Genomic DNA, 19,669 nt, shown 5'->3' on the forward strand with positions numbered 1-19,669 from the left:
CTTTTCGTATTCGGTGATTCCAAATGTGCTGCCTTTTCGTTGTCGGTGCTGCCAAATGTGCTGCCTTTTCGTAGTCGGTGCTTCCAAATGTGCTGCCTTTTCGTTGTCGGTGCTGCCAAATGTGCTGCCTTTTCGTTGTCGGTGCTTCCAAATGTGCTGCCTTTTCGTTGTCGGTGCTTCCAAATGTGCTGCCTTTTTCGTTACCGGTGCTTCCAAAAGTGCTGCCTTTTCGTTGTCGGTGCTTCCAAATGTGCTGCCTTTTCGTTGTCGGTGCTGCCAAATGTGCTGCGTTTTCGTAGTCGGTGCTTCCAAATGTGTTTTTTTTTGTTGATGGTGCTTCTATTTTTTAAATGTTGTTTTGACTCTAGTATTATTGTAAATGGTTCTTGATTTGACTAGCGTATTATTCCATACGGTGCATGTATATAAACGAGTCCTAGACAACAGGACGCTCAGTTTGTTACTGCCGTCGTCGGTGTAAGGATCACATAGTTTGTTTCTTGTGGTGTATAAGTCGTGTAATTGCCTGTTCTTGAGACTTCGATGGCATCTTTACCGACTTTAACGACGAACTCGATGGAGGATGTACCATCGACTGCGGGAACCATGACGTCAGTGACGACGATGGTGGAGCAGATCCCGTTGGCAACGTCGATGTCAACACTGGAGGAGACTTCAACAGACGTGGTACCGCCAGCAGAAGAGACTTTAATGCCGCTAGTGCTGGCTGCACAGGGAAACTCGGCGAACGCTGGTTCGCCATCAATGGAGACTTCAATGGATGCCGAATCGACAACAACTAACGAACATCGGTGCTGTTACTGCGACAAGATTTTCTCAAACAACAGCAATGCTCGACGACATGAGAATAGAGAATGTGCCAAGAACCTATATCGTAAAATGTTTGTTTGTGAGAAATGTCATAAGCAGTTTGCCAGAAAAGATAATATGAAAACGCACATGAAGGCATGCAAAGGTCCTGCTGTTCGGCAGAAAGTAAAGGTTTCGGCGCAACAACGATGCATTGATGTTCATAAGAGTATGCCTGGAGATGGTGCAACTGCGGCAACGTCAGTATCTGGATCGGGTCTGAAAGGTTCGTCTTCTTCACCACGGTATCCTTGCAGCTACTGTGATACGTTGTTCGCATTTGCTCATGATGCACGAAGACATGAGCGGAGCAAATGCACGAAGAATCCATCTCGCATGAAGTTTCGATGTGATGAGTGTCATGAATGGTTTACTCGAATTGATAATTTGCGACGACATGCGAAAAACTGTAAAGGTGAAGTCCGTGTGCCTACTGCTGAACTACCTGCAGAAATTTCGACTCCTCGGTTTAGGTTGAAGGCTCGTGAGCGTACAAGCAAGAAAACCGATGTGCAGCAACCGATTGGTATGACGTCTGAACAGGAAAATAAACCTAAGACTGTGTTCGGCGCATTACAAGTGAACGATAATGGCTTCTACTTGGCGCAGTCTGCATTTCGTGGAACATTGAAGGACTACTATTATTTAAATACGTTAGGTGAGTCGAAAGACATTTGTAATTTTCTTGATGATATCAGAGAGGACATAATCAATCAGCTTACTGATGATGTAGCAACAAACGGACCTTTGAAATATAACTTGTGGTTGGACTGTATATATGGAAAGCCATATCTGTTCGATGACAAAGTGAAGAAGTGTGCATTCAAGACATCGGCTGCAGTAATTTACAGTTCTAACGATGTGAAGCAAACTGTTAAAAACGGTATCCAGAAACTCTGTCAAGAACAGGTGGACTATGTCTGTAAAGGTTCTGGCTGGACTCTGTCTAGTATAAACCGATTGGAGCTAAGAATTAGTCATTTCACATCATTGCGGAACTAAATGATTATAAGATTGCTGGCTTTCGCAAATGATCCTGTAGTAGAAATTATGTAATAAATATTATGTTTGTAAAAGAACTTGTGGTGTTTAATTCCTCGAACCTGTTACTATTATGTTAAATTGATGTTATATTTAATTTTTTTTGCATCGTCCTAGATCGTACCAAGGACCTTAGTCGACCTAATCAATCAGTATATAGATAACAAATTTATTTAATGAATTTTGGAATTTTTCCCGAATTTCTAGCTAAATAATTACGGATTTTCAAGATGGCGGCCAAATGACAAGATGTCGGGTGTCACAGCAATAATAAATGATTACTGCACTCTAGCGGATAAGAATTAAACTAACATGGCGTCAGCGCACTCACGCCGTTGATACACTGATGATGGCTTCCAGCAGACGAGGACAAGATGGCGGAAATGACGTCATACTACCTGACGATATAGGGCAAGTGTACCGAATATGAGACCCTTTTTTAAAAATATTAATATTTTGTTATTAAAACCACTATTGGTAGATTTATTTATCTTAGATGATATATTATGTAATGCACTTTTACTTCAAAACATGATTGAGAACTTGTATTAAAACAGAAAGTAATTAAACTATGTAAATTTAAAAAATGCGAAATTTTATGAAAACAAAAATGTGTTCCTAATATGAGACATCCCCTCCATTATGTTCCATATGCCATATTTGATATCATTTAGACACTTTTTGCACTTTTGTTTGTTACACATAGGACACACAAAACATGGATCAGCTCCGCAATCTTCATGAGCTCACCCATAGCACTTGAGGCACTGCCGCCATTTCTCTCCATGTTTGTCCTCTGAGAAAAGGCAGCAGCATAACAAACACTCTGCATCATCATCACTTTCAGATCCATCACTTTCATTTGAACTGTCATGCAGCGAAATATTTTCGTCAGTGGAGTCCTCAGAATCTACAGCGATGAATGATTTGGTAGTTATCCGTAATTTGTCCGTGTTGCGAGATCTGGTTTGTGTAGGTCTAGCATCGTTTCCTTTCTGTTTCCCAAAAACCAATTTCTTACGAGCTTCAGCCTTTTTCTTTCTTGCGACATTTTCATCCAAGCTTGTTTTGTATGGCGATGATGTGATAACATTAGCACTGTCACATCTACTGGATGTTTCTTTTGAAGGAAAAATTGGTAGTGGTGAAATATCCGCAGGTCTGATAAAGGGCCTAACTGCACTGCTGCAACATGGCTGATCTGTCTGCATCGAAGTTTCTCTTGGATGGCTCTGGTCTTCTCTACAAATGGCTGTATCTGAATTCTCTTGAGCTCCATTTTCTTCTTTAGTTTCTTGGCCATTTTATGATCCAGAGAAAGCACCAAATTCATAAATACGAAATATGTTTCGGTTTAATGGAAACAGGCCTGTTTTATTAAAAGAATTAACAGATATTTCCATTGTTGCTGCTCTTTGGTATGCAGCACTGAAAAGTTTAGTCACTGTAAAGTTTGTAACAATATGATTTGGGTTTTGGCGCAGCCAGTATTCTACTTCTTGAGCATAATATGTCTTGAGAGGGAACACAAAACCTACGTCCAACGGCTGCATCTTATGAGATGTGTGTGGAGGTAAGAAGATGATCGAAACGTGGCTTTCCCTGGCCTTCTCAGCAGGGCCTAAATATCTTACTATGTTCTATTACAAAATTTTAAGATATTTTATATAAAATTAAACTTATTAGTTACTGTTCTTACAGCGACAGTATTATTTTAAATCTAAATCACCTAATATGAGACCCTTACTCCTAATATGAGACCCTATCTCAAATTAGGACATCTAAGTGGTCTCATATTAGGCACCTTATAATGTCCGCTACAAAACACAACAACAAGGCTGAAATTTTAAACTGCCATAGTTCCTTATTTATACACATGGAAGCTTACTTCACTGCTCATAAGATAGTATGAATGGATAATTAATATAAACGTACCTCTATGTTGATAGTAAAGCTGCAAGATGCCACTTACGAAAACTCAAAATGAAGAATATCGTATAAACTGTTATTCTGGATCTCGCGCGCGTCAGATAAAAGTCTCACTCTATCCGTGGTCGGGAAATGGAGGCTGCTGGTAGTTCCAAAAGTGGCTGATAGGTAGTAATTCTTACTTGTCAAGATAACCAAGGGTCTCATATTAAGGCCGGGTCTCATATTTGGGTCACCTACCCTATATGCTTTGAAAAAAAAGTGGTGGGAGTCAGTATGCCTGAAGCCACCTCGGGGGAAGGATCGGACGCCATTTTTATTTTTTTTTGCACTCGTCGGGTTTGAACCGAGGACTCCGAGCTCCGTGTCGTAAATGTTTGTTTTTTAAATATTTTATTAAAAATTTTATTATTTAACTTTTTTATAATTTTTAAATTTTTATCATTAAAATCGGATAATAAATTTAAAGATGGCGGCCGTAACGGAAATTGCAACGGTGACGTCATAATTCAAAATGGCGGATAACACAATGCCGGAATGTTCGAGAAAACGAAATGACGTCATCCAAGATGGTGGATACAAGATGGCCGTCGGGGTCAAGGTCAAAGGTCAAGGTCACATCCTGATAGAGGCTTAACTGAGGCTTGAGTTAAGGATGCTTAAGCCTCTATCAGGACATTTCTAGCCGCTGGGATTTTTACGTAATAAATCGGGAAATTTTCCCTCGAAACGGGAATTTTTCCCTCGAAAACGGGGAATTTTTGAGTCATTTTGAGTCATTTTTGAGGAATTTTGAGGAATTTTTGCCACCGTGACCTCACAAATCCAAGATGGTGGAGTCGGCTCTCGGCTCCACATCCTGCATCCTAATCCAGTACCGGCCAATATATACTACTGTTACATACTAAAGGAATTACAGTAGTAGTAAAAATCATTAAATAATAGAGATATAACATTTATTTTCACTAAACTTTTTTTAAAGTGGAAAGGACTTTCTATATTTTTCTCGTGAACGAGACAAGTAAAATGTTCAATCTTTTTTCGTTAGCTCTTTTTATGTTTTACATGCTAGCTAGGTGATAGACTGCTTGGAAATTTACTTATGAAATTTGGCTATCTATGTAAGTGTTGAATTTATTGTTTCAAACCTAAATATGTTTCTTTGTGATGGGGTTACAACAGTCTTTCTTCAGGGATGAACTGTGTTCTTTAGGTGCGGCGCCTGGAGATTTCAGTGTATGCAATGCGACGAGTAACCTACTCAGATGTGTGGGTAGTTAACGTTCGGCAAAGGGGGCATACTACCCCTCCTCCAGTGGTGTTTTCGCGGGGCAAAATTCCCGTTTTGAGAGGAAAATTTCTCGTTTTCTTCCTCAAAAATTCAAAAATTAGGATTTCGAAAAACCTCAAAACACTTTTGCCTTGGAAAGAACACAAAATCCTAAAAGAGGCTTAAGCTTCCATGTCTACAGCCTCCGATTAGCCACTGACGTCATCTAGGATTATGTCGTCACCGTTTCAATTTCCGTTACGGCCGCCATCTTGAAAATCTTTATTTATTCTCTGATTTTAATGAAAAAAATAAAAATTATAAAAAATAAAAATTAAATTTTAATACAAAATCTTTTAAAAAAACAACTTTGCACTTTCCGTTACGGCCACCATCTTGAAAAAATGGAATTGTTATGCTAGAAATTCGGAACAAATTCCAAATATATATATATAGGTATATATATATATATTAAAAAATTGCCTACTTCAAATTTTTAGTTACTTAAACGATTTCGGACATCGGTTCGATTCCCAGCGAGAGTAAACCAGCAATTTATTAATATATTCAAAAAATTCTCAATAAAAAGTAATAAAAACATCTTACGCCACACCCGACATTTTGAATTATGACACCACTACATCGATTAACGTTACAGACGCCATCTTGCAAATCTTTTATAATTTTCCAATCTTTGTGACCCAAATTTTAAATTCATAAAAAAATAATCTAATTTATAAAATTAATATTTAAAACACATTTATGTATACTAGTCCTTGGTTCGGTGAGAGCGAAAATAAAAGAGTCCATGGATCCTTCCTCCACAGAAGCTGCTGGCAGACTAACCTCCCACCACTAATTCCAAGGTATATAAAATATGTCTTTAGCTAGTATGACGTCCGCCATATTGTTTACGTCTGCTGGATGACACCATCTTGTTTTCGTTTACTAGAGTGCGCTACCATCATATTAGTTAAAATTTAAGACACTAGAGTGCAGTAATAATTTATTATTACTGACACAACCATCATCCTTTAATCCATTATGCCCGCCATCTTGAAAATTTGTCATAATTAATCTAGAAATTCGGGAAAAATTCCAAAATTCATTAAATAAATCGTAAATTAATATACTGATTCATTCCAGCGATTCCTGTCCTTGGTTAGATCCCTGGACGATGCAAAAAAAATTAATTTTATGTAAAAATACCAAAAAAGTTACAGGTTTGAGAAATAAAACCAGTGTATACTAGACAGAGACCAGCCAGAACCTTTACTGACATAGTCCTCCTCTTCTTGACAGCGTTTCTGGATACTATGTTTAACAGTTTGCTTTACATCGTCAGAACTGTAAATTACTGCAGCCGATGTCTTGAATGCACATTTCTTCACTTTGTCATCGAACAGATATGGCTTTCCATATATACAGTCCAACCACAAGTTATATTTTAAAGGAGCGTTTGTTACTACGTCATCAGTAGCTGATTTATAATATTCTGCCTGATATCGCCAAGGAAGGTACAAATGTCTTTGGCTCCAAATGCTCAATGAGCTCCAACAGCTCCAACAGCTCCAAAGCTTTAACAGCTCCAAAGCTCCATCAGCTCCAAAGCTCCAAAGGTCCTACATTTCCAAAGCTCCAACAGCTACAAAGCTCCAAATGTTTCATAGCTCCAATGCTCCAACAGCTTCACAGCTCCAATATTACTCCAAAAGCTCCAATGTTCCAATTGCTCCAAAGCTTCAACAGCTCCAAAGCTCCAACAGCTCCAAAGTTCCAATTGCTCCAAGAGCTCCATTGTTCTAATTGCTCCAATTTCTCGAAGTTCTCCTTGTGATCCATCTACATTTGGCTCCAACTGATTTAAATTACATTTTTTGATCGAATTTGACATGATTACTTGTATGACTTTATTAGTCTAAATTTTGTATGTCAATGATGATGATTTTTACATCATTAAGTTATAAATTATGTTATAAATTTTATTTAGAGATCAGATTTCGATAAATGATAGAATCAATTTTGAAAAAAATATATATAATTTTTTCTTCAAGTTTATACACATACATTTAATTATAAGCCGTTATTGTATGCAGCCAGCAACTCACAGTTCTTTGAGTATGAAGGATATTTCTTTGATGCTCGTAATGTTTCCTGCACAAAGCGAAGTATGTAGAAGTCTTAGTCTGTCAACCAATATGTTAGGATGTTCCCATGAGGTATAATCATTCTCTTCAGCTACGTTCATCTTCCTTGCATGTTTATAATAAATATTATAATCTCTGGTGTCTTCCGTTTTAACACCAACCACATGGTCACTTTCATCATCGAGTCTGTGATCATCACAAGCTTGATCAGGATCATTTATTTTATTACATCGTAACCATCGTTTTGGTACAAGGACACCAATTACAGAAATAGTTCAAAGCTTTAGGTGCTTCAGGACAGTCCTCAGATGTGTCAGCACAGTCCTCGATCATACCAGCCTCAGATGTGTCATCACAGTCCTCAATCATGCCAGCCTCAGATGTGTCATCACAGTCTTCAATGATGTCAGCTTCAGATGATTCATCAGTCTTCATCCTTGTCAGCTTCATGTGGTTCTCCATCGTTCACATTCCCATGGAGATTACTATATATTGGTGTAAATATCTTTATATTTATATTGAAGTTGCTAATTTCTTTCTTTGTTTTAAATTTTAAATTATCAACGTTATCTAGATCAGTATTTTTAGCATTAGCATTTTTACATTCTTCGTAATTATTATAGTCGTCTATTATTTCGCCTTCGTTCCTCTTCCTCGATGTTGTAGCCCAGTCTTCGTTATCTTTATTCACCTTATTTGTAGAGGTCTTGCAATGTCTATTCAAGAAAAATTTTCTACCAAAGGATTTCTGACACTGACTGCAATTAAATGGTTTTTGGCAAGTACCCAAAAAACACTCGCTTCTCTCATGTCGTTTAGCATTTTTTCTCAAGGTAAACACCTTGCTGCAGTATATACAGTGATGTCGTTTTGATAGAGCTACAGACAACGAACCAGGATACATATTAGCTTCTGCGACTAATGCCAGATGCAAACAGAGAGTTTTAAATCGAAACCATTACTCAAATATAATTTTTTAAATATTTCATCAGCGAGAATTAAGTTATCTCATGCAAAGGAACTTGTTGCAAGTAGTTCTGTTTTTCAAAAACATATGACACCATGTGTTGCTCGCAGGTAAATAGTATTTATTTATTTTATGTGGGATGCGGGATGCTCACTAGCGATCGCAAAAGAAGGAAGGCTTCGCTAGTCAACAAGGAGAAGGAAGTTCATCTTACATGTTAGTGCTTCTCGGATGTCTCATGACATATTATTTGACTGGGTCATGAATGTTTCATTTTTAATTCCAAATGATAAAAATATTGTAAGACACAACACAAGGTTACGCGGCTTCGAGTATACATGGCTCTAACTGACTAGAATAGCACCATCCAGTGGTGAGAGTTAATTTATATCATGTAAAATAACTTGTTTAAAGTAGTATCAATTCTTGTCAACAGATATCACCACGTTTTGCTTGCAGGTAAACATTATTTAGTTCTTTTTTGTGGGCTGCGGACTGCTCAATAACTATCGCAAATTAAGTATGGCTTTGCTAGACACCAAGGAAAAGGAAGTTCATCCTGCCTGTTAGTGTTTCTTAGATGTCTCAGAGTTTATTATGAATTGACTGAGAAATGATTTTTTTTTTTTAATTTCACATGCTGAAAATATTGCAAGTGCTTATTTAGTGTCAGAAATTCTCTAATTAAATGTAACCTTGAATAAAATGAAATGACTTATTAAGTAAACAATCCTTCATGCAGATATCTGTTCCTCATAAATAATCAGAAGCACTTGGAGAAACCACGGGAATAATCAGGAGCACACGGAGAAATCCATCAAAATATTGACAAGAATAATCGGGAGCACACGGAGAAAACCACCACACGTTTTCTTTGGTATCATAAAATAATATAAAAATTTAAAAAAATAAATATAAGTTAATAATTTTTTTAAAATAAAAACAAAAAAAATTACAAAAAAATACAAACAATTCTGGCTTGTACTAGAACTCTAACTTTGCTCATCAATGAGAAGTTCACAAGCTAGCAGAATCCTGCTCGCCAGCTCGCAGCCAGTGGCGACCTGTCACACTCGCACTCTTGAATTAGCAGGAGGTCTACGTGATGTCCCCACCACTGCCTAGCCTTGCTCGTGCTTCAGCTGCTATTGTGGAAACTTGCCGGGAGGTTAGGCAGCCCGCCCCTGCCTTGCTGTACGGCGCATGTCGTTCATGATAGGGTTAAACGTTCCGAGAACTTCAGTGCATACAACCTTCCGTTGAGTGTAGAAAAGCCACTGCAACAACTGAGGTCCAATAATGAAATCAGTGTGAGAGTGTAAATATTTGCATTCTAACTTGCGACTAAATGAATGCGCGAATTTCCGAATCTCTATGTATTTCGTGATATACAAAAATTAATTAACGATACCTTTGAGCTACTTCTGTAATTGGTTCACTGTTAATTTCTGGGCCAATATGGGACCCTCGATCAGAGAAGAATCCAAACACATATCATTTTGTTCAGACGTATTTCAACTCAGCAGCCAGTGATGAGGTGACGTTAGCCCGATTATGGAGTGGATTTTAGAGTCTACCCTGAAGGACATTTAACCCACAAATATTTCCGGTGTGAGTATGTATCGTAAACGTAGAGTATGCGTTACACAGAAAAAGAAATGTATGTACATTAAAGAATATTCCTATAAAAATCATTTTTTAAACTACAAGAAGGATATTTTAAATTTGTACCCACATTGTCGTTTTATTGTGCTTAATGTGCACAGTGCATTTTGGAAAGCTATTTATTTATTACTTGTTTATTGTCTTATTTTAAGTGGCAAAGGTTAAGGCCTACCGCCTTGTCTTACACTTAACCACATACATATTTACTAACTGGGCACATGCAAAATAAACCTGATAAATACTATAGCCTAGACATACCAAAAAATTGTCACACGTGCATTTGAATGAAAACAGAATTATCATATCAGAACAAAAATTAAAAAAATAACCAAAAATTATCATATAAGGGAACGGTTTTACAAACAACGTTCTCAGGCTTTCACGGCCGTTGTCTGAAGTAGCTTGGCTTCTGGGTTGTAGCCGTGTCCCTGGCAAATAATTCACCGACGTTTCGGCGGACATTGCAGTCGCCGTCATCAGGGAGGAGCAGTCACATATAGCTAGAGACCAGAAAAATTCGCGGTTACATTTCGCGATAGGCTGGAATCCAAACGTGTTTAACCTTTTTGCTGCTTCAGTTATTGGTAGAGACCTGCAAAATTCGCGGATTCATTCGGTGATGGGCTAGAATTCAAACACATATACCTCTTAGATAATTTTACTATTGGCTTACTGTTCATCTGGACGAATCTCAACCAGTTATAAACCCTCAACCAAAGAAGGATCGAATCACAGACAAACCAGCTGAGACGACTTGCAAGTTGGCAGCCAGTGAACTTGCGTTATTTTCCCGAGTGTACAGGGGTGTGTGCAGTCTTTCCTGAAGGCCATCGAAAACCGCGAATTTTGCAGGTCTCTAGTTATTGGACCACAGGTTGTCTGAAGGAATCAGAGCGAATGAATAATCCTCAAAGAAATAAGTATCGAATCAAAAAGCATTCTAGTTAATAGTTGTCACGAGTCAGAGGCCAATGAGCAGATGTAATTTGTCCGAGTGCATAGAGGATCTCGGAGTCGCGAATGTTTCCCGGTGCCTACAAATAGCTTGGAGGTACTGTAGTGTCACCTGTGCGGGGAGTGCAAGGGCGCGGCGAAGCCCAGCAGCCAGGAGGCGGTGAGGCAGCTCCAGAAGGGCGGCGCCCAGCCCCCGCTGGAGTTGCGCGCCGCCTCCAGGCCGCGGCGGAAGCCCTCCAGGTCGTCCCCTGCGGCGGCGGCGCGCGGCGACCCGGGGCCCGCTCTGGCGCGGTAGGCCACGGCCAGGGGGCCCCGCCCCGCCAGCGCCGCGGCGGGCAGCCCCGGGTGGCGGCGCAGCAGCTGCAGCGGGGTCTCTCTGCCCTGGGCCAGGCCGAGCGAGTAGCGGCGCGCCAGCCGCGTCAGGCCTTCAGGCGGCGAGACCTCCTGGGGGGCGGCGGGCCCGGGCGCGCAGGAGGCGGCCGCCCCCGCTCTCGCCAGCAGCACTGCCCCCAGCATCACTGCCCCCAGCATCACGCCATCGCTGCCACAACACACACGCACACACACCCTCGCTCCACCGACCCGACAACAACAGTCCTTACAGACCGGGAAAATAAGCAGATTCATTACGCGATAGTCTGAAATTCATATACGTATACCTTTAAGCTTCTCTCGCTATTGGCTCACTGTTCCGTCTGGGCTACTCTGGGCAAATGAGAAACCCTCGACCAAAGAAGTGACGAATCAACACCAGTTGAGACGACTTTTACAAGTCAGCAGCCAACGAACTGGCGTTATTTGCCTGAGTGTACAGAGGACTGTGTAGACTATCCTGGAAGTCATCGTAACCGCCAATTATTAAGGTCACTAACAATCCTTCATTCCCCTAACTTTGCACTTCCATTGTGAATGTGTCTATGCGTGGTATTTAGACCAATACAAACATTTTAATAATTTGTATCATCGACAAATAAATTTAAAAAAAAATTCAAAGCGGTTATTAGGACTGCCGACAGAAGTGAAAACTTAAAACTATAAACAAACTTATTTTTTCTAAACTTAAAAATGATAGAATAAATAATAACAATAGAAGTAACTATTATTATTTATAATATAATTAAGAAAATAGAAATATAATTTGAAATAATAAATACTAACTTTGTAAAATATAACTGCGTAACATAAGAAAATATTTTTTGATATAAAATCAGAGACTTTTTCGCAATTTTTACGAAAACATATTATCATACAACAAATTTGTTTTATCAAGTTAGTAAAATAACTCCTAAATTACTGTACAATACGAATTGCATAGTAATTGTAAGTATTTAAAAAATTAAATAATGATGTTCTTAATTTTTAGGTTATATTGCTACAAAGACTCCGTTTTCTTCGTTATTCAAATTTTATATATCTATATGAAAATATTAATATATTTTTAACTCAATTTTACTGCACAGTAATCGTAAACTTAAGATTTAAAAACATATATATCTATACATTCACAGCTGGCCCAGCGCAATAAGTTATACTAATAGGAACAGATATACTGTTATCGTTAACACGTCACGATACCATGTCGATGACGACTTACATGAATTTACTCCCTACCCAAACCTTCCTATAGAAGTTTTCACTTCAATAACTTAAATTCGTCCGTACATTTTTAAAAAGTAAAAAATTAAAATAAGGAGCAATTATATTGAATACAAGATAAAGTATAGCAATGTTTCAGAAAAATTCCAATAATTAATATTTATAAGAAATTGTACAAGTATATAAATTACTACAGTAAAAAACCTTACTTAAATATTACAAAAAAATTGTTCATAGTTAAATTATTCAAACTCAAATAAACAAAAAGTTCTTCTTAATTTCAAATATTCAAATCTTCGTATAAACTACGCTGTGTTTCGACTTTCTAAAACAAAGGTATACATACACGTGGACGAAAAAAGTTTTATTAATTTTTGATAATATTTTTAATGCATTTTTTTTGGGATTCGTGTCCAAAGTAAATGAAATCTGTTCCCGCAAAGTTATGATGATAGCCGTAAAATTACGAAGACCCCTGGATAATTTGTAACCATTATTCTTCGTGAGTTTAAGGTAAATTTCTTTAACAGTCCAAACAGTTGTTCATAAGTTTAGATAGCTGGATCTTCGCTAACAATAACTGTTTTTCGACTTCCGAATTGTGTTTATGGGGTAAGAACACGCGTAGAAGAAATAAGTGTGTTTCTGTAGGACTCTTAACAAGTTTTTAAACGTTTGCTAATATCCCAAGATTATTCTTATGGATAAATGTTCATAGTAAGTAAGCATATCACCCGTTAATTTACAAAGATCCATAGATTATTTGTTAACAGCGTTCTCTGTAAATTTAAGGAGAAATTTTTTAACAGCGCGCGTGCTGCCGAAGACACCTTCGCTCGCAGCCAAGGTGTCATCAAAATACTTTACATGAATTTATAAAGCAGCAATTGCTGACGATACATCTACTTGAAGTAATATTCCCGATAGCCTGATCCGTTGAGATAGTCAGTGTCTAGTTTGAACAAGTTGTGACCTGTCAGTCGGCTTCCAGAGCCGGAAGAGTGAGGTCGTGTTTACCGTGTCTGTCGCACATCATGGATAGAGACCCGGAAATGCGTCTGGTAGGTAGGTTTGTTCAACCCAAGTTTGGTCTCCCATCTGTTGATTTCTTGGCGAGAACAATTTTATCTTTTTTTTTTTAAATTGGCCCTACCTAATTCGCTTACTCCTCTTCTGACTGGGCATCGTTGGCTCGTGGTCGTAGAGGGGCGTGTCCAAATAACTTCGGTCCAATCATGAGCACCAGTGTGGGAGTGTGAAGGTTTGCATTCAAACCATCGATAAATAATAAATGCGCGTAATTTTTTTATCTCTAATCATGGATTTCAAACATCGTGTTTATTTATTTATTTTTTTTTTTTTGTGAAACAGAGACCAGTAAATTGTTGACTTCCTCCTTCATATCGACAACACGCCCTGCCACACCTGGTTTCTGAGTTTATGGATGACCAAGCCCTTATCCATAAATGCTTCCAATCATAAAATCAACATTGGGGTAAGTTCACAAGGCTAACCAAGGAGAGTATTTTGAAGAAGATTAGTTCAAATGTGTAAAAAAAATATATATTTCTTTGTTTCTAATAAAATTATTCACCATAATTACTAATCACACCTCATATGCATACAAATTTTTTCACGTTGATGGTTGGTCATTATTACCTTTGACGACCCTGAGCCAGTTATGAACAAGGAGGATAATTGGTAACCCAGTCACAAGTAACTACCTTAACGATGTGCCATTGTTATCGTTCAATGAGTATTCTACGTATAGGACGAGTTGAGTCCAGCCTTTAGTGAAATGAAACTGTGAAAAAGTCCAAGCTTTACGTAGCACGTGAACACGAAGGGCCCCGCGGTATGAATGGCGGAACAGGATCACGATCTGGTGGGTCACTGGGTCGTTTCAGGATGAATCTAGGCCAATTTTGCCATATATATTTAGGCTCTATACCACTTAGTACATTTTATATATAGGGGCAGGCATTTTTCGCGAAAAAACCTGAACGCCTATTAGATTGCATCAAGGTATACCCGCACCAGCGGTTCATTCCTTGTGAGTGGCCGCCGTCTGCGAGACAAGTCGTTCCCTTATTTGACCGAGCCACTCAGGACGCGTTTGCTTCCGCACTTAATTACTGTGATTGGTGTTGTTACAGTTGACACGTACCTGAAAGAAACTCACCCAATCACGTATCACAGACAATGCTACAGTGTTTTAACTTTCATCTAGTCTGGGAATCTTTTCGCGAAATATGCATGGCCCTACCTATATATATATATATATATATATATATATATATATATATATATATACACATATAAGTGATATCACTAGACGACAATATAGTCAGAAAATATTTTGTACACTGAACGATTAGGATTGACAGGATATATTTCCGGGTTCATCGACCCACTGGTTACACTCCCCGTTCATATACCTGTTCATTGGCTGGTGACTTGTGAGGCGTATACACTGGGTAACTTGTCATTCGATACTTCTTTGATTTGGGATCTCTAATTGGCCATGTGTCAGCCAGATTAAAAGTGAATCTATGGCAGAAGCAGCATTGAATTATTATTATCTTTTTAACATATACATAACTCAAATTCAACCCACACAGGAAAAAAAAATTACTGTACTCTTACAAAAATTATTTTTTAAACCATTTGCCTATAAATGGTTTGTAAATACTACAAGAAGGATATTGTAACTTTGTAAAACACGTGGATATCGATATGTTAGCTTGTTTTAAAAAAAAAATATGTGATGCTGAGAATTTATTACGAATATTGGCGCATAGTTTTATTTTTTAATAGAAGATTCGTTCATGGAAATGATAATCGAGTACTCAACCAATTGAATTTATTTCGTTTTATTATGCTTATTAATATGCGCAGTTAATACTGGAAAGCTGTTCAGGGAACGGATTACAAATAACTTTAAAAATTATAGGTACTGGGTCAGCTCAAAGCAAAAATGCCCGGCGGAGCGTATTCCCTTACCCTAGACTGACTCGCAGACTGCCTCCTGAGGCACGCTGTAATTGGTCATTACTGTTATTTGTTGAAAAGGGGGGGGGGGACTTGAAATGACAGGAACTTTATGTCTATAGTCGGTTCAGAAGCACTGAGCGCCACATCTGTTCGCAAATGGAATCATCACAAGGTCCGGCCTTGCACCGAGAGAACTCGCATCGAGCGAGCCACCTCAGCGGCCAGGCCGTCGATGAGCCTGCGTTAGTTAAATAATTTTAAAATAATTAATTATTGCACTTTTAAATACTAAATACAGTTAAAGGGTAAATTGCTACATAAAATCTGTGGCACATGTATGACGCACTTAAAATTATTTTAAGTCGCTCATAATAAAGGTCAAGTTTTGAATCCGGCACCTAACCAGACAATCTTATCTGTTGCCACAAAGTTACAGAGATGACATACCGTAGGCTAGCTACTGTAAAAAAAAGTACAGGAGTAAAAAAGAACAAACACACAGGTGCGCACTTGCGAACACATGTAATGTTATGATCTCGCTGCTGTGTTGGATTGCTTCTACTCAATCCACTTCTTGCAACCATGAACCCAACCCCTTCCCTTCCCCCACACATTTCGTCCAGCCGAGCTGCCTACTCCCTCCCCTCTCCCACCAAAGAGTGCATGTCGGCGAGTCAATATAGGGTATGGAAATACCTTCCCGGGTAAGAAACATAAACCATTATTACTGCGAAGAATCTTTTTTGTAGTGATACAGTTGATTTCATGTAAATGTACTAATTTACAAGTATCTGTAATGAATTTATCTGTTATATTTGTTACAATTACATATAATATTGTTACGAACGAGACATTGGCCGGGACACGTGCAGGTGCACAGCTGGCTGGCGGCTGCAGCAACGAGATGCACCGCGTGCACCTGGAAGATAACAAGGATTGTCGCTTTCCCCCCTCCTTCCCCACACTCCCCGCGTGGCACCCTGCCTTTGACACGTAACTGACACCGGACAGCTGGGAGTCACGCGAGTCGCCGACACGTGTTTCGAGAGATTTCTACCATCGTGTCGGCGCGTAATGACGCAACTGGCCTCGGCCGCTCTCGTGAGTTCTGGAATTGCGCCGGGGCATATATATATGCCCGAGGACGTCAGGGGAGTGGAGACAGTTCAGAGTGTTCAGTCGGGATTTCTCCCGCGATGGAGTTTCCAGGTGATAGTGCCGAGGGTGCGGCAGAGTGGCGAAGTCCTTGGACGAAGGTTCCAGGGCAGGGAGTGAGTGAGTTCTGTGGAGTCGGGAGTTTTCCCGCGGCGGAGTTTCCGGGCGATAGAGTCGCGGGCGTGGCGGAGTCCCGAGCGAAGTTGCGAGCGGGGAGTCGAACGGATCCTCGGCGAAGGGGAAGTGCGTCGTCGGCAGCGGAGTGTGGCGACGGAGTCCCGCGGCGGAGACCCACGAGGGGTGCTGCGGCGAGAGTTGCGCCAGAGGTGCGGCCCAGCGAGGTGTGTGGAACGAGTGACTGGGGAATAGACCATTCTTCAAGTGCAATTAATTATTTGCCATTTTAGAAGATTTTTGTAAGTGACATAAGTAGTGGCAATAAATGAAACTGCGTAGTGTAATAAAATCTTTAATTGGGCTATCCTTTACGAACCCGCGGTAAATCTAAACAATACGAAACTCGGACACTAAATTTAACGCAGAATTCTTAAAAATAATGGCTGGCTTGATAAATAAACTAAAAAATTAGACAGTCCGTTTTCAAAACCAATACGTTTCTGGGCGCGAATCGCACTCAACTTTATGCGCCCGCATCGAGAAATCGCTGGCTGAATTGTAAATGTTGCTTACAACTACGAAACGCAAATAGCAAATAGCAGCATTAACAAACGGAAATTTTCTCGGCTTTTGACCTGGCTTACGATACGGAATTAAATTTATATACTACCCATATTGTTAATAATTTACTAAACAGTTAATACTCATATTAGAAGTTATACTTCTACTGCGTTACCAAACTGCTAATTGTAACATTTTTTAAACACATATTAAAACACTAAGTATATGTTTTAAAATTTGTTTTGGCTTGAACGAATAAAATAAGTCTGTAATTAATTTCTCCAAACATACCTTACACCTATAGAGCTGATTCAAAATTATTATTATATTTAATGTTATTAAAATAGTGAAAAAATTTCGAAAGACGTGATTTGAACCTGCCCTTAAGGTACCAGGCATGCGATCCAACGATTTTCTACTAAGAATATTGAGATATTAAAAAGCCTAATATTTATTCTAATCGTGGAAATTATAGTTTTCTTTGGTATTTTAAAACTTTTAATTACTTATCACTAGGGGCATGCAGATTTCGCGAAAAGATTTCGAGACTAGCTGAACGTTAAAACACTGTAGCATTGTCTGTGTTCCGTTATTGGGTGATTTTTCTTTCAGTTACATGTCGATTGTTACAACACCAATGACAGTGATTCAGTACGGAAGCAAAAGCGTCCTGAATGGCTCGGTCAAATAAGGCAACGACTTCTCTCGCAGACGGACGCCAATCACAAGGAAGAAACCACAGTTGCGGGTATACCTTGTTGCAGTCTAATAAACGTTCAGATCTTTTCGCGAAAAATACCTGCCCCTACTTATCACCATGGCTATATAAGTTTACCAGATATATTCCAGGGTACTTCCAAATTCATAAAGCTTAATGTGACACACCAATACATTTGGAATTTTGCCGAACGTTTACGAAAAGACTATACACCGGTGTTACGTTGCTACAAGGGGTTTCGCCAATTTAAGACGATTTCGGAACCGTGGTTACACATTTCGTTCATTCGACTTCCGTTCCATTCACGAAATCACTCCTAACAAATGCCGTATACCTAGGGACCGGAAATATTCGCGGGTTCAGTGACCTGTAGGATGAACTCCACAGTTTTACGTACACTCAGTCAAATGCCCCCCACTCATTGGCTGCTGTCTTGTGAGACGTTCCAGCGTAGCAGCCTGTGATTCGATAAAGCTTTGGTTGGGTGTTTCTCATTGGCCCAGAGTCATCCAGGTGAGTTGTGAGCCAATATCAGAGGCAGCACTGAGGTATAACTATTTGTATTTTAGCCTATCGCGAAATGAATTCGCGAATTTTTCCGGTCTCTACGTATACACAGAGACCAGGAAAATTCGCGGTTACATTTCACGATAGGCTAGAATCCAAACGTGTTTAAACTTTTGCTGCTTCAGTGATTTTACCACAGGTTGTCTGAAGGACTCAGAGCCAATGAATAATCCTCAACGAAAGAAGTATCGAATCAAAAGCATTCTAGTTAAAAGTTGTCACGAGTCAGTAGCCAATGAGCAGATGTAATTTGTCCAAGTGCATAGAGGATCTTGGAGTCTATCCTGTAGGTCATTGAATTCACGAATTTTTCCGGTCCCTACGTATACCTATAGCTAAGGTATTTAAACATAATAAAGGGGGGTTGTCTGTAATGTCACGGACGATAATTTTACGCGATAACGTCATAAGAAAACATTGATGAAAAATTTCATAATTTTAAATTTTCAAATAGGTACTATTTACAGTTTTTGAAGATTAAATTTAAATAATTTGTTTAATTATTATCACGAACAATTAGTTGAAAAGCCCTCCTTAACCTGTTTGATATTATATAAGATTTTCTCGCACGGTGGTTGGCCGTGTCTTGCACGCTCGGCTCAGGCGGAACGTGACAATGAGTCATGCTTTTTTCATGAGTGCAGCCGGCGTTCATCGATTTATAAGACGTTATCACGTCAAAAAAATTACAGTGCATAGTCAAATTTAACATGATTGTTCCGAGAATGGTGGTCACGTTGAAAGGCGTGACCTGTAGGTAATACCCTGCTTGCGCCTGCTTCCCACTTGAACGCATGCCCTGAGTCGTGAGTGGGCAGGGGGAGGGGTGGGTGGTGGAGTCCGGACGGCATTGGTAAGCAGCAGGAGAGGTCCTGATGGAAATACCTGCGCGGTTCCGTGCGCAGACTACCTGCTCGCCTGCACCAGCTCACCGAACACTATATTAAAAATTTTAAAAAATACAATAAAATAAACTCTGAGCCAGTTTTCCAGTACTCGCCATAGACGTGTAACGTATAACCTCGTTAGCGAGGAAGATTCGTGTGTTATCATGTTAGAAACACACTTTTTTAGTACGAAGCTCAGACACAAAATTTAACGCAGAAATTTTTTTTTAA

General features: G+C 39.3%; 1 protein-coding gene across 1 annotated transcript in view; it reads right to left on the reverse strand.

Moving 5' to 3' along the window:
- LOC134540951 (probable G-protein coupled receptor 179) overlaps window positions 1-11,374 on the reverse strand; it is a 247,960-nt gene extending 236,586 nt beyond the window's left edge. The window contains exon 1 of the mRNA XM_063384039.1: window positions 10,956-11,374. Coding sequence (XP_063240109.1) covers window positions 10,956-11,374 — 419 coding nt within the window. The remainder of the gene's footprint in view (window positions 1-10,955) is intronic.
- Window positions 11,375-19,669: the final 8,295 nt, after the last annotated feature.

This window comes from Bacillus rossius, chromosome 17 (genome assembly GCF_032445375.1).
Source record: "Bacillus rossius redtenbacheri isolate Brsri chromosome 17, Brsri_v3, whole genome shotgun sequence".
In the NCBI taxonomy this organism is placed as follows: Eukaryota; Metazoa; Arthropoda; class Insecta; order Phasmatodea; family Bacillidae; genus Bacillus; species Bacillus rossius.